Here is a 15,701-nt window from a genome sequence, read left to right on the forward strand (position 1 = left end):
ACGTTTCAGCAGTCTTACATAGTGCGGCTTTACTACGTCCAGGAAGACTGTGAAAACGACTTTAAGCTATTCTATGAAGTCCTATTTCCTTTCCTGGCTTTGGAAGCAAAAATCAGATTGCCATGATTGAAAAACAACTCCCATTCCTTCTGGAGCGAGTGAGAATATGACAGTTTAGCAAGCCTCTTTTCTCTTTCAATTGTCAGCTCGATCATGTCATGAACATGTGCTGGAATTAAAAATAGGTAAGCGCAAGACTTAGCGTTGCATTGTAGAAAGCTCTCCTCAATCTTGAATTGGGTACATTGCTAGCTTTGGACGGACGAGGTCTAGCACCGTTGGATTGAGGTTAACGCTGGGAGTTGCGGACGGAGGCGCGAGCGCCCCGTACGATGTACTTAAGTGCGTGATTCGAACTGAGAACTGAGGAGGGCCGAGGGACTGCTTGCCTACAGCCACAGGGGCGAGCCGGCTATCCGCCTGGACAGTTGTGAGAGAAATGATAATAATGACATTACTAGTTAGCTCCCGTAGCTTCAGACTTATGTGAGCGAATAATGCCGAGGTCGATATAAAATCGCCTCAATATCCTCTAACCCTGCTCCTGCGGCACTTCTGATGCGGTGGATGATGTAGGCCGGACATAGGCAGGTTATGCCCCAGAGAGAGAGAGAGAGAAAATCCGTTCGGCTTTTCGTAACTTAAGGTCACATGTAGCCTTCCCGCTAATTCTTTATCGCTTATGTAATTACACTGATGGGTTTTTGGACAGGTTACCGGGGGGAGGAGCACCGCCGAGGCCAAATACAGGAGTAGTCACTCGAGAATAGGGCACACGGGCGATGCACCGTGGTTCTCATGGGGGAACCATATTTTTTTTTTTTTTTTTTTTTTTTGAGAGGGGGGGATGGTTGATTAGACCGATGGAGGGACATAGTCTAGTCTCTTAGTTGCTGCCGCGAACCGGATTGTTGCCTTCACTGTTGCCATGTGAGGCTGCCATTGGTGATTGGTTTCGGTTGTGGTGGTTGAGGGTTTGGGTTTACCTCCCATTATGCCCCAGACTGCACTTGTAGGCTAAGCGCCGGTAAGCGGGGTCGTGTTTTAGTCACGTGCGCGACACGAGACGCGTGTTAGGCTGTTAGCAGGAAAATCACGGGGGCTGGGACGCTAAGGCCCGAATAGTCCATATTGACAGGTTCCCAACCTCTGTCTTTCACAAAGATTGTGCTCATAACTCATTGCGATTTTTGATCCCAACCTCTTCGACGGAACACCGTGAGGAAAATAACTGACACCGCCCTACGAGTACTCGGATACGGTTCCTGCAAGGGGTAATCTCGAACGCAAGCTGCAATTCTCCCCGTTGCTAGGGCAGACAAAGCTCCCAATTGCTCTCTTTCGAGCACCCCCCCCACTACACCAAAGGGGAAAAAACCACAATCTTTTCTACCTCATCTCTACAATGTCTCCAAGAAAAACCCAACCACCACCAGGGAGCGTACAAAAGCGCAAAGTGCGCAAGTCCGGCGCGCCCGCGACCGCACCAGCCACAGCCGATGGAACAGCGCGCAAAACAGCAAAAGCAGCAAAACAACCAATTTCCACCACCGTCCAACGTATGTCCAACCCTCCCAAAAACCACGGCCAGTTCTCGCACTAGCCCTACCCTACCCTCAAATTCTTTTTCAAACTTCCCATTCTAACAATGTCCCAGCCGGAGACCCAGCACCAACAGGCCGCCGCCGACGCTACAAACCCGGCACCGTCGCGCTCAAAGAAATCCGCCGCTACCAACGCTCCTACGATCTCCTAATTGCAAAATTGCCCTTCGCGCGCTTAGTCCGCGAAGTCGCGCTCGATCTCCTGCCTGCAGACGTCGGATCCGAGCTGCGCTGGCAGTCGCATGCTATCCAGGCTCTACAGGAAGCTGCAGAGGCGTTCCTCGTTCACCTCTTTGAAGATACGAATCTCTGCGCGCTGCATGCGAAGCGCGTGACGATTATGCAGAAGGATATACAGCTTGCGCGGAGAATTCGTGGTGTGTGGGGTGGCCTTGGCTAGCTTGTATTTTTGTCTGGTTTTCGTCCGGCGTTTTTCTTCACATTGTTTTACGCCTTCGGGTTAATACTGCGCGTGTTATTGGGCTTGTCTTTTTTTTCTTGTCGTGTTTTGCATGTGGAAGAGGGGTCGAGCGGATTCTGCGGCGCATTCGGGGTTGGAGTTGGCTTGGGTGGTAATGTTTTTCCTTCTTTTTCCGATTTGTCTAGCTTCGGCTGGAGATTTTGCCTGTTCCTGCGCCTGCGGGCTGGTTTATACCATGGTGTTTGTACATCTATGCATGGATGGCGGGTGTCTATGTTATTATAGGGAGCTAAGAAATTCATGATCTTCCTAGGGGTGGGTTGATATACCTCAGCCTTCCTCAGTCCAATCCGTCGAGGTGTCAAATCAATAATGCTAGATAAGGGTATGAGAGCAAATCTGTATGATCAAGGCATTGGAAGTGTGGCCATCAATTGGTATCGTAAACAAGCACCAGTGGGCAAAAGTTCTGTGTAAGGTAAAAGGCACAAAACTGGGATACATCATATCATGGTCATAGAAATAGGAATAGACAAAGTCAATCAAGCCGATCGTCTCAGACGCAGTGGAAGACCCGAGACCAGACGCTGGCCCTCCTCGCGGACGCTCTGCGCTTCTTCGCCCTTGCCCTGGCGCTCCAGAGTCTCAGCGAGCATATCATCGGTGACACTCGCCCACAAGCGGTCGTTGGCTCGTTTGGCCATTGCGCGGCCAGCGCGAGCGCTTTTCTCGGCTTGTTCGCCGACCACGCCGCGGAAATACTTCCAGCTCATGAATGTCAGGGTCATGCAGGTGATTTGGCTGTTGCTGATTGCCGTGGCTGACTGCAGAGCTTGCTGCAGGTATTGTTTTGTCTGGATGGTGGACTCGGAGTGAACCGTGGCGCAGACTAGGAAGTAGGCTGCCTGTATGTACTTGTTTGGACTGGCTTGGCAGAAGGGCTCGAGGGTCGACAGAACGCCGTTTAGGATGGAGTGTGACGGGTGGGTGGGATCGCGGAGTATGAGGACTGTATTGAGGCCGGCGAGAATGCGTGTGTCACGACATGGGTCGTTTCGTGATGTCCTGCTGGTTGATGGATCAAGTAACAGAAGTGGTGACTGGAATATGTTCAGCGCGGTATTGAGATCGCCAGTCGCCTGCGCGATGGTTCCAGCGGCATATTCTATCAAGCATTCGATGGTTTCTGGAAGGCCAGAACCAAGCTCTTGGAAGACTTGTCGGAGGTCGTTAAGAGTCTGGCTGGCGAGATCCCAATCGGTTCGAGAACAGGCCAAGAAGACTCGTTGGAGGAGGAAGTTACAGTAAAGTGACTGGCGCCATTGAACTCGACGGTTCGCATTGGCCATGGATTCCGAGATTTCCTGGGGGGCCTTGAAGTTGCCTTGAACCATTCGGAGCCCTTCCTCAAGGTATTTCTCTGCTTTCCGGCCGTCGTATGAGTTCTTGGCACTAAGCGTGATCGAGCTGAGGAAGTAGCACAGCGCATAAAGATCATGCTGAGGAAGCCAGTTAAAGCTCAGGAGCAACGTTCCGTTATGGACCTGCAAGATGTCACCCGTGTCAATGGATGATGGCCCGGCGGATTTGCCGTGGAGAGGAATAGAAAACGACCCGTCGGGACGCCAATTGCTGTCGCTCAGTGTCTCATCCATCAAAGCCTGCATGACCTTCAATTTCTGTCCGGACTGGTTGACGTCGTACTCCAATAGACTACAGCAGATATCGACCATTTGGATCAAGGTTGTAAGTTGCGGAATATGGCGGAGTTCATCATTCAGCTGATGGCTTCGCGCAGCGGCGACGGCACGCTGCGCCTGCTCGATAGAATCTGAGTTTGTCCCTTGCTGTAAGTGTGCAAGTGATTCAATGACGGCCGCCATTGCTGAGACGGCCTTGTCCCCATTACGACCAGCCATAGCCGTGATTTTGTGGAGGTGCTGTAACGCCTGTACGGAGTCTTGATGTGATGGCGATGACAATGAGAGTGAAACTCGAAGAAAGCGGAATGCGTACTCCCACGCAGCGTGGCGGTAACTATAGCCATTAGCGGTGTGATCAAGCAGCAGGCGAATGATACATACGCTTCGACGTCCTGGATCATGCCATCGACGGCCTTCAAGGATGCTTTAGGATTGCTCTTGTGGAGCATTCGTGCCAAAAGGTGCTGCATGCTATATTTCAAGTCAAGCATTCGATTCTGTAAGGGTCAGTGACCAAGAACAGTCTGCTATCGGGATTTCGTTGACTGACTCGTTCGCAAAGATCGATCTGCAGAAGTCAGTGACTAGTTTCGAATAAGATGGTGGAATCAGATACTTACGCCTTTGCTCAATGCCGTCTCTGCTTCGATGTCATTGTCTGTTTCTTCGAACAATGTACGCGCATAGCGAAGCCTAACGAGGGCTTCTTTGCGAGGTTGCAATCGCCAGTTCTATCACACCGTTTGCTTAGCATGGACGCAACCATTATCCAATCGAGCAGCAACGAACCTTCAATACCGCTTCTAGACATCCCAACCCGGTAGCGACTAGCTTATAATATTCCTCAACGTCTGACTCACGCCCAGCTAATGAAGTCGTCGTGCCACGAGAATGCGCGGCGTTCAAATATTCATCGGCCAGGGATAACAACAGCACCTGATAGTCAACTGGCGGCTTCGTCGACTTTGCAGTTGTGGGTTTCCCGAGCTTATCAGCGCTCGGTTGAATCGACTGCCTCTTTTTCTCAATATGCTGTGATTGGATCTGTTTGTTCGGAGTCTGGATTTGCATATTTGCTTGAATCATTGGTGAAGAAGCCGGTTTCATGATTTGCGGTGTAGCGTATGTCACCGGAGATGGGGCTGGCTGGGACAGTTTCGGCGTCGCAATAGGTGTAGAGGGCTTTTGCTGAACCTTTAATTTGGGAGAGATCTTGACCGGTGTAGGTTCAGCTTTGACGATAGGATGTGTTTGCGGTTTGTTGATTTTGGCTTGTCCTTTGTTGGATTGGGTGTTGGGTTTCGGTTTTGGTTTGGGTCTGGGACTGATAGGCACCGGAGCAGGTGCAGCATGAACAGGCATGGCTGGCGGTGGAGCTGGCAAAGTAGCCGGGGGTATCTGAGGTGGACTAGTAGTTGGGTTGAAAGTTGGTTCGCCATACTGGGAGACTTGAGTGTAGCGTGAGCGCGGAGCGGCAGGGAGCGGTTGTTGTACGAACAATTGAGCTGGATTGACAAACTGATGCTGCAGCTCTTCTTGTTGGATCCGGGGTGGAGGCGGGGCAGAAGAAGGCGGCGGAGGCGGCTGAGGTGGTGGAGGAGATTGTAGTTGATGGTGCAGCTGTGGTGCTGGCCGAGGCCTTGACTGGATGGTTTGTGGTGATGGTTGGAGAGGCTGCTGTGGGGGAGTTTGTGGAGGACGTGTCTGTTGCGGCTGCTGTTGCGGCTGCAGCTGCCGCTGTTGGGTATAGGTCGATGGGTATGAAGGATATGGCATCATGCCTTGAGGGTACATTTCCGGTTTGCCATAGCCATCGTAGGCAGATGGCTGAGAAACGGCATTATTGTAAAGTACCTGCGGGGGGATTTGCCCGGGCTGATACTGCGGCGGCGGCAAATAATGTGGATATTGGCCGGAGCCAGGTGGTGGGAAGCTCATCGCCCCGGGAAACAGACACGGCTCATATAGTTTGAGTCGTCTGAAGTCGCGCGAGATGGTGAGCGTGTAGTCTCGTGTCGGACCGGAGAAAGACCGGGGCGGTCAGCTGATAAGGGATGTTGCGATTACCGCGGCTTTGGATGCCCACCACTCCACCTAACTACACTTGTCTATTGCATCTAACTAATATTCCGAAGTCGCTGCCCCGTGTGATGGTTTACATATTCTTTTTGGTCGCTTCTTTGGCCAGCAAGAACCATCATAGGACGATGGAAGAGAAGTCTACAGAAAACCAAGCAAAGAATCTCACAAAGGACACCAGAAGAGCCAACGAGTGGCTGTCCATTCTTGTCTGAATGGTCAGATGGACTATATACCACCTGGGCAATATCCTTAATGCTGTCCAAACCTGACCGAATACACTGAAACCAGATCACTATACACTGACCAAAGTCAGAAACGCCAGACAAGGAGAGATGTGCCCTAATTGGATCAACTCTATGCTCCTACCAGAACTCCCAATGATTCTCTTGCAGCTGCTGACTTTCGTTAAATCATGTTGAGGTATGTATGAAGTTCGCTGATGGGTTGATTACCTATTCCGGGATCGATGATTTCCTGCTCTATACTGGGCGCGAATGAGAGCGCTGGATGTTCACGGATCGTCCAAGGACACAGTTCGTTGCAGTTTTCGACACCGACTGAAGGCTCCGCTGGATGGATTCTTTGTACTGCCCAAGCCTGGTCGGGAGCTGGGCCCGTACCTCCGAGGTTTCTCTGGGTCCAGAATGAATATGTCGCTTTGCCAGATTTCTCGGAATGGAAAGGCGATTTTCGTGGGCATTTCAATGTCGTATCGCATGCGCTGCAAACAGATATACGCTGGCAAGATGAACAGGACGAGTCGAAAAGTCGGCATACGGTGGTTTGGTGGACGCTCGAAAGCCACAGGTCCATCGATCGATGTGCACAGCCGAAGCGCGGCGTCATATAATCTTCCTTTCCAACTTGGCCTGACTCAGTGGTGAGTTGGTATTCTGTGCGAATAACCAACTGGTTGTCTTCATTGAGTTCCGGAAACAATGATGTCTTTAGCTCGGTTGGACCATACTGTTCAGTGCAAGTATGCCAACAGTAGCGGTCGCTGACGGCATTTCCGAATTCTGATTTCAGGGCATTCAGGGTCACCTGCCGCACCCTAACCTGATCCGCTAGATCGAGTTTGTCTCGGAACGTTAATTTCTTGCATGGGCACAAATCGACAACCCCTGCCAATTCTCCAATATTGCATGTGCGATTCTCCGGCTTCCGTCTCAGCTCCTTGGATGGGAACGCAGCGCGAGGGTGCAGCTTCAAACACTTGGAGCAAAGCTTCCAGCGGCTGTTCTCCAACAAGCTGAGGAATGACCACCGAGGTGTGAAAAAGTTGTGTCCATTGCGGTAATGGTGGAAAAGCGGCGCGAAGTCGCGACTGAATCGGAGGGATTTTGAAAACAAGATTTCCCCTGAGATCGCAAACATGCGCTTGTTGGTCAGCGCAAGCGCAGCCTCCGGGAGGACTGTCAGATGGGATATGATCTCCAACAACAGCTCGGTGGGTAATTCCATAAGGTAGCAACGGCGGGGGCCCTCCTCCTGTTGCTTCTTCGCTCGCTTTGGGGACCAGGGTCTCATTTTAATTATGGTCTTGACTTTTTCCGTGACGCGAGATAAACGATCGGACATTTCGGACGGGAAGTCTCTTATTAATGTCATGGAGGCTCGGCGGTTCTTTATTTGAAGCATCGGTCGTACAAGTGTGTTTGGTGACCAGGGCGCATGAGATATATTTGAATCAATGAGGTGGATGATGTTTCGACTGATGTTGTGATATCATGATTTAGTAGAGATCAAAGGCATCGCGTGACAGACAGGTCGCATCACCTTCAAAGGGAAAAAGAGATGAAGATTTGGATCTCTTGACCTTGAAGTAGTCTGAAAGATAAAAAAGTTTGCACGGAAACGGACCATGGGACTAGATCGCACATGAGGCGTCTATGCTATCAGCATTATATTAAGCAGAGAGGAAGCGGCCAGGTGATCGGTGGTTCAGCCCGTTCTCTGTCTGATGATCCTCATGCAAAACACCGGATATTCCGACATTTTCCCCCTTCATTATTCGTCCTGCTTCTTTCTTATCAGATATAGCCATTACCGGAAACCATGGAGATTTCTCCCTGTACTTCGTCCGGAAGTGAGTTAGGGGAGGGATTCCGCATGCGGACAGCAGCCGCATTGAGCATCATACCATCATCACTTCGAGTTTAGGCGGAATGCCCCTACTCTTTCGACTGCACGTGACTAAAAGATAAAAGGGTGTTTCCGGTATCAAGCTTGAGCTCAGACCTTTCATATACGAAGCAGAAAGGATAATGTTTGGCAAGTGCCTTCTCGTTTTAGTGCTTAACCGTTGCCGCTTTTTGACCGATGAGTAAAACTGAGCACGCCCGGATACGTCGTCCTCTCCTCGTGACAGATTTAGGATCAAGTAGTGACAAGTAGTCAAGTACTAGGTTGGGGGTCAGGCTATTTAGGAAAGCCATGGTAGTAGTAAACTACAACGTCTAGTTCATTCTACATGTACTGTGAGTAGTCTGTGTACAACTGCGGTTCCACAGTCCACCCCACCTGGCCAACCTGCAGCCAGTCCTCCCTCAGCTGCCCCACAAAAACGGCGGTGACATTCTCATTCCACCGCCTGCCTCTTCCACCATTTGAATCGGCTTTTTCGAGGTTACCTCAGCATGCTCAGACCAAACATTATTATTGGCTGGGTCATGTGTAGTCACATGACATACCTAACCAAGGAAACCTATCTTTTCGTATGCGATTCCATGCTGAAGGGTACGAAGCAAGCCTCTGCACTACTTCCAGTTCACCAGTCGGCTCGTCTGCCGCGGAAATTCACGTAACCCTTCATATGCCCTAAATTCACCGCAGGGAACTTGGAATGATCTTGTAGTAGCCAGACTGCTCATTGATGGTCCTTCCTGAGCACGATTACCTTTCAACCGGACATTCCTAGCCAGTGTGTAGTATAAATGTATGTATAATTGACCAGTGGGCAGTGGTGGCTGCGTTGGGGTAGCAGCCGGCGGTTGCTTAACATGCTTTTTCTTCCTTGGAAGAAGGGAGGGAGGTGAGAGCAAATGAGATGGATGGCAAAGCGGAAGAGAGTGTATATAGTTAGTAGGTAATACATGAAGACTACATAACTACATGTAGGGACATGCGTGTATCAGAGTCTCGGGTGGTTGCCGTGCACTACACACGCAATCGAAATAAGTCTGGTGACAAGATCAGTAGATAGGTAGTGCACGCAGCTACCACGCAAAAATCCCGTATGACACAGTAATATCCTCCAGTCCCATTGGATATGGGAAGAATAAGAATGAATATGGAGAAGTGTTTGTAAAAGACTTCTAGAAGTGAGGACAATGATTGGAACGTGAAGTGATTCAAGTGAATCAACAAAGTTGGCCACTCGGGGCGAGGGTTCTTGAGCAGATCAGTCGCACGAATTGTGAGCGCAAAAGTTGGTTAGATGTGGCTCTGGTAGGCGTCAGGATAGCAAGTGAACTTCCCGTCCAGCATCGTAACCTAACCAGCATCGCATTTGCGCGCATAACTTGCGCGATTAATCTGCTCACACCTTCTCGCCTTGAGATGACATTGTCGCCATCGTCACCATCGTCGCCATCGTCGGCATCTGCGTTGTTTGTTTTCTCACATGGCTCAATCGCTCATTTGACTTCTTGGACTCTCTTCCAAACACTTCTTCATCTCTTCCAAACACTCCTTCATCTCTTCCAAACACTCCTTCATCTCTTCATCTTCTTTCAACCCATCAAGGACGTGTTCTCTTCTCCCTCAAAAAACGTCGCTGTCCAAGGAATGGATGGCCGATCTGTCCGATCTGTCCCTGCCTGGGACGCAAGTGGTGAATGCCACAAATCATGTTCCATGGTAAGAGACTGACATCCTATAACGACGAAAACACGTTGGTGATTCGCTAACCTGTTTGATTTAGGCGTGCCGATGGAGTGGGATTCCCAGATTCCCCATCGGAAGGCCGGCATGGCTTTCTGTGGAGCTTGATCTCCAGAGAATCCCCGTCGAGCTGCGGGACCACACCTTTTTTTACAAACATTCCGACGGGGCCTGGCATAGCGACTACATGAAGCGACAGAAGCGTTGTTCAAGGAATGGATGGCCGATCCGTCCCTCTCCGAGATGCAAGTGGTGAGGGCATTTGGCAAATGCCGGATCGCAAACAGCAAATGCATTCTCGGCATATAACTGGGATCCTGGCGAGAAGCAAATCATGTCCCCGGTAAGCGACTTACATCTCATAATGACGAAACCACGTCGGTGATTCGCTAACCTGTTGGATTCAGGCGTGCCGAGGGGGTGAGGCTCGCAGATGCCCAATCGGAAACCCGGCATGGCTTCGTTGTAACAGTAACCGCAGACGCTATTCCCAAGAGGCATACATCTGCCGACCCTTGCGAGATGGTTCACCCAAAAGCCCTCACCGACATCGCTGTGGGCGGCCTGTGGCCATGACAGCCACTCGTCAGCCCAGAGCAAAATCCACCAAATAGTGCAGCAGGGCACTGAACCTGCCCAACACCAGCTCGGTAGCCATCACCCAGTCCTTGGACCGCTCCCGCATATTCTGCTGCTTAATGTGAACGGACTTCGCACGATGCGTGTACCTCATAATCAGGTATGAAACTTGTGCCAGCCACGCATGGGACGAGACCGCCTTAATTCGCTGTCTGTCTGCCGCACAGTGTGGCCCCTGGAAGCGACCGCATTGAAAAATGCTTCCTGAGTAATGTGCCGGCGGCCGGCCGGCCCCCTCTGAATTTTGAGCTGGTCTAGGGGGATACCGGTGGAAACTGGCTCATCCAAATCGAACAGCGACTCGAGCGACTTTGCCAGTGCTGCGTTGGAAGGTGGTAATAGGTGACGTCGCTCGCGGTATCTATGGGTGCTTGGATGATCTCTGTATCCACGGGCAGAGTCATTCGATGACACGTCGGAGGCAGCTGGCCTCTCAGCTGAGCCTGGACTCCGCGGAGAATATCCTGCATTCCCCGGGAAAAGAGCAGGAAGGACTCAGCCGGGCCTTTCCACAGTCCACACCAAAGTTTCTTCTCCGCCTCCATAGGGGGGAGAGCGCCCACCGTGTTCGTGACCGCGCTACCTGGTATGGTCTTCCTTGGAGCTGTCCGTCTTCGAGATCAAATTTCGTGAACGGAATTTGAAGATATTCCATCAGACCAAGTGAAACACATACAGTGGGAATAATGATTTGAAGGAACGCCCCTGGAAGGGCTGATGAATACGGAGGCTCTTTTGTTTTTTTTGGGCTTGGTATTGGTCGCGATGGAGGGATTCACTATTCAGAATAACATTAGCCCAGCCAAATTACTGATGCTTGTGAATGAGCTCCAGATTGCACAGTAATTGAATCATGATTCATGAACACACCCTAAAATCCTTCCTGGGGACGCAGACACAGTATGCATGTCACTGTTCTGGAAGCAGGCCGGGCCCGACGGGAAGTAGCTATCCTTGAACTTATATGATGAATCATTATCCGGGAATGGATATACAACATGTGGAGACATGAGTGGTCTAGATGGGTATCGATATGGAAGACAATATTCTGTCGGTCGTCATCGCCATGCGTGCAGAGGCTCTCCGCTCTATAGACAATGCAAGTCATACGACTTAGCAGATGCCGTGATCTCACGTGGCGTTGTGTAAGCAAGGCACACAATATGTCCTCGCCTTCGCTTTGTCTCTGCTTTTCTCAATTAATCCATTCATCCATTTTGAATTGGCCCCCCTTGGCTTCTCTGGGCTCCATCAAAGCGCACAAAACCGTACTGTGATCACAAAGCTTCACAATATTGTAACCACCCAGTATCCCCTCTGCGTCCAAAGCATTGAGACACCAATAGAGCAAAGGGGTAGAACTTGTTGCTATCTTGGCCATCGAAAGCGATACGTCCATGCTGGACTGCGATCTCGCCCATGGATGGATCGGCTGATAGCCCACCGTTGCGGCATAGGAATACATAGGTTATCGTCAGGGTCCAGGCCTAAATCTCCGGTAGGCAGTGCTGCCAGTGCATTAGTCCAGTTACTTTTGTGGGAGGTGAAAGCTGGAACGCAAAACGCCAATGGAAGAAGCCGGAGAAATGCATCTGCCTGTTGCTCACTGCCGCATTGGTGCGTAGGGGCGGTGCGGTGTGTGAGTCCAAGGGGGTGTTAGAACTTAAGCCTACTTGTCTAGTCAATGTAAGATAGCCTACACGATGTACGGAGGCCTTAGGTTACGGTTAATGAGGATATCATCAATCATATCCTAACCACGTGGTACACGCGCAAATAGACATCTACGCTAGTCCATAGACGGAATAGCGCTACTGCTAGCGCTATTTACACCCATCGTATTATTTAGAGGCCTTCTTCACTTCCAAAATTCCTTGCAACTGCATACCTTCGACTTTTACTGCATTATACACCTTATTGCATTATTTACCCTCCGAGTCTGCTCGAGTTCACCATCCCTCTACCGCAAAAGATCATTGCTGACAATGAAAAGGTTTACAAACTTAACCATCCCCAGCCTGTCGATCGTCCATATGCAATTGAAGTTGATGAGGGGGCTAACTGATGAGGGGGCTAACTGACCGTGGTGGGTTCATCGATTCCATGTAGAATTCGATCGAGGCTGATTATCCGCTCATTGTAGTCCACCGTGTCCTCACTGATAGTCGGCAAAGTCTCAACCCCACTGCTGTTGCCTTGGTATTGAGGTTCGTACCGGCTACGCCTCTTCCGCTATGCGAAGCCGCGTCCAACCTCAATTCCAACCCTCGCCATTTTCACCCCTTAGTGACCATGGCCGTCTGACGGTTCACCAAGGCAACAGCGGTGGGGTTGAGACTTTGCCTACTATCAGTGAGGACACGGTAGACTACAATGAGCGGATAATCAGCCTCGATCGAATTCTCCATGGAATCGATGAACCCACCACGGTCACTGTCAGTTAGCCCCCTTCCTCTATTATATGACAACATCTCACATAATGCATCGTCACAGATCATGATTCGAAACATTCCGAGATTTCTTAATTGCGTAAGTCAGATCGCATCTCTGCTAGGTCTTGTGGATGCTAATACAATGCCCCCCCCATAGAACAAAGTGATCGAAGTCTTGAATCGAACTAGTCGTGAAGCATACGATTTCTTGTTCTTGCGTATAAACAAGTGAACACTCCTTGAACGATTCATTTGAATTGGAAACTAATTTTTAGCATGAAGGCGATCGCGCCTCAAGTAAGTTTCGTGTTCCCAAAGATCTCTTGCGAATACTCACTCTTCTAGTTTCGGTTACGCATTCGTCAATTTCGTGGATGTAAGTATTCTTTCAATTTGGCGGCTGGGGAACTGAGATACTAAGCCCCGCCGGGTCTTCAGCTGTCCAATCAGGAAGGTTGCCCGGATTTCTGATATTAACGCGCGCCGCGCCAAGGCATAGTTATCTGGACCACTCAGTGCTAGTAGCACTAGTCAGGGATGTGAGACTTCTCTTGTTTGCACCTAGCTCTCTCAGTCTGTAGCCTCAGTACAACTTTGACAGCTTCTTTCCTCCTTCAGGCAACCGCAGAGTTTGTCTAGAAACTCCTACATTTTGTCGCACCGTTCTAGCACTCTTCTCTTACTTCTCTTCTGAAGTTTCTTCCCCAACAGCATAACTCAACTTCCCAAACATAGACAAGATGCCGGCGACACTGGACCACCTCCCGGTTGAGATTCTACATATGATACTCGCCCATTTAGGCATCGAATGTCGCCACACAGATCAATTAGAGCCGCCAGATACCCCTCATCGCTTTTCTCAGACGCCCGATCAGCCATCCTGGTACTCCCTAAAATTGCAACCGCTTCTCTCCCTTTGCCTGGTGTCCAAGCGCTTGTGCAACGTCTTTCAACCTATCCTGTATCAAGAATTTATGCTTGGGTGTGGCGACTCGTGGTGCTCAAAGCTTTATACATGGGACGGTCGACTTCTTTCGTTCTTGCGAACCGTCGCTCGGCGACGAGACCTGGCTGGATTCGTGAAGAGAATTCGTATAGTGCCGCATTTGCTCCAAGCATCTCGCGAGGATCTGGAAAAGTATCAGATGCTGCTTCCTCCGCAAATTGGCATGAGCTCCCTATGGTCTGATATGACAGATTGTCATGGATTATTCACGAAACCCATTGAGTCTGAGGGGCCCGGATTGAGGACATCCATCCTGGAAGAGGAGGCTCATGACACTCTCCACGAGGTTGCCGTTGCATTAGGAACCAAAAAGCCAAAGGGACTATCAGCAAAACACTTGATTACTCTTTTGATTGCGGCACTACCAAATTTAGAACATTGCGGCATTTTCGTTGGTCCCGCTCCAGTCATGAGTGCTGTTCACTCTGAACCACTCTCGGCTGCTGGGATCTCCCGACTGCCGCTGCGAACTTTGAACGTTGCAGTTCTACGCAAGAATGACGAGGACTTTGAACTCGACTGCACTGTCCGGGCCCTTCTTGAAGTTTCACCATGCCTTGAGACGCTTAACCTCCATAAGTGCAATGGGACCGGGCAACAGACCGCATTACCTTTTCTGCCAAGCCTTAAGCATATTCGAGTCATGTGCAGTCGTCTTAGCGAGCAAGCTCTTGACAACATACTTAATTCTTGTGACAGCTTGTGCAGTTTCGTGTACGAGGCGAAAAGGCCCTTCTTTAACCCATCCAATGGGTTACCAGAGAATGAATGGGACTGCAGCGACCACTTCCAGCTTTGCAATGCTGCAAGATATCTCAGCCGCCACTATAAAACACTAGAATCAGTGCATATTGACCTGCGGTACCGGGGAGGCGACCCGGCCGTCCCGAGCTCATTCAGCTTTAGAGAGCTAACCGCCCTGAAGCACCTCTTTCTTAATCTGGACGAGTTCCACAGCAGGTTCTTCATGCCGCGCTGCACGGATGAGCAAATCTTAGTCCAATTTCTCCCTTCGGGCATTAGCTCCCTGCACCTTGCTGGGCAGAGTGGCGAGGACCTTCCGCGGCTGGAAAAGAGTCTGCTTGGTCTTGCCGAGGCCGCCGTCAAAGGACAGTTCAAGAATCTGAAGGAGGTGAGATGGGACAGAGCAGCCAAATTGAATGCGGAAAACGTTGTAATGTCCTTGTTTGCCGACGCAGGGGTGGAATTTGCATACGACAGCTGGCCGGAGACGAACTTGGCGTTCTACCAGAGCGTCAGTATACCATATCCGAATTTTAAAGATCCATGGAGGGCATTTCTGGACAGCGTTGAGGAGGACACCCGTGACCTTTGATGACTAGCCATCTCAATGACTCTCCAGGTATGATTTGCATTCCAGTGAATGAATAGCACTGAGCAAATACACCCTCCAAGGCATATATCCACCGCAATGATTGGTCTCCTTCACTCGGCAACCGCCAGTACCACTATCGATGTTTGTTCTTCCACATACCTAACTAGCTTAGCCCACTGCAATTGCAGTGCTTTCCTCTTGCCAAACCATCACATATTGTTGTTTCCATGCGCGGTGCGGCCATTTAAAGACTTAATCTGCCGGAAGCCCTGATTGTCTGCGTCGAAATGGCTTGTCGGAGGTTTACACCTCGGCCATCTAGGACCACCAGTAGGTACCTAGTGTATTTGCTTCCCTCCTGCTTCTTCTTTCTTCCTCCCTATCGGGTCAACCTCGCTGTTCCACTTTTCCTAACGGTATGTCAGAGATACCGGCGGTCACCGACCCAATGGCAAGGGAACAAACCAAAGCGAATAGGTCGAAAGACAGACGGCCAAAGCGAGCCTCTTCTTTCAGTGTGGCCTTAAGTCAAG

At 50.4% G+C, this 15,701-nt stretch overlaps 5 protein-coding genes across 5 annotated transcripts; 3 read left to right on the top strand and 2 right to left on the bottom strand.

Moving 5' to 3' along the window:
- Window positions 1-1,465: 1,465 nt before the first annotated feature.
- Window positions 1,466-2,064, top strand: N7515_004112 (histone H3 family protein; the record flags this gene model as incomplete). Its single annotated transcript, XM_056664856.1, has 2 exons — window positions 1,466-1,619; window positions 1,718-2,064. 2 exons carry the CDS (start codon window positions 1,466-1,468, stop codon window positions 2,062-2,064), a joined length of 501 nt encoding a protein of 166 aa, XP_056523913.1.
- A 563-nt stretch (window positions 2,065-2,627) lies between these two features.
- Window positions 2,628-4,895, bottom strand: N7515_004113 (uncharacterized protein; the record flags this gene model as incomplete). Its single annotated transcript, XM_056664857.1, has 5 exons — window positions 2,628-4,122; window positions 4,170-4,285; window positions 4,339-4,356; window positions 4,409-4,519; window positions 4,578-4,895. The coding sequence occupies 5 exons, from the start codon at window positions 4,893-4,895 to the stop codon at window positions 2,628-2,630; spliced, it is 2,058 nt and encodes a 685-aa protein (XP_056523914.1).
- A 1,380-nt stretch (window positions 4,896-6,275) lies between these two features.
- Window positions 6,276-7,400, bottom strand: N7515_004114 (uncharacterized protein; the record flags this gene model as incomplete). The annotated part of the gene is made up of 1 exon (XM_056664858.1): window positions 6,276-7,400. The coding sequence occupies one exon, from the start codon at window positions 7,398-7,400 to the stop codon at window positions 6,276-6,278; it is 1,125 nt and encodes a 374-aa protein (XP_056523915.1).
- Window positions 7,401-12,628: 5,228 nt separating this feature from the next.
- Window positions 12,629-12,838, top strand: N7515_004115 (uncharacterized protein; the record flags this gene model as incomplete). Its single annotated transcript, XM_056664859.1, has 1 exon — window positions 12,629-12,838. The coding sequence occupies one exon, from the start codon at window positions 12,629-12,631 to the stop codon at window positions 12,836-12,838; it is 210 nt and encodes a 69-aa protein (XP_056523916.1).
- A 728-nt stretch (window positions 12,839-13,566) lies between these two features.
- Window positions 13,567-15,168, top strand: N7515_004116 (uncharacterized protein; the record flags this gene model as incomplete). The annotated part of the gene is made up of 1 exon (XM_056664860.1): window positions 13,567-15,168. The coding sequence occupies one exon, from the start codon at window positions 13,567-13,569 to the stop codon at window positions 15,166-15,168; it is 1,602 nt and encodes a 533-aa protein (XP_056523917.1).
- Between the last annotated feature and the right edge of the window lie 533 nt (window positions 15,169-15,701).

The sequence above is a fragment of the Penicillium bovifimosum genome (assembly GCF_028826915.1).
Source record: "Penicillium bovifimosum strain IBT 22155 chromosome Unknown utg000003l_segment0_segment0, whole genome shotgun sequence".
NCBI lineage: Eukaryota > Fungi > Ascomycota > Eurotiomycetes > Eurotiales > Aspergillaceae > Penicillium > Penicillium bovifimosum.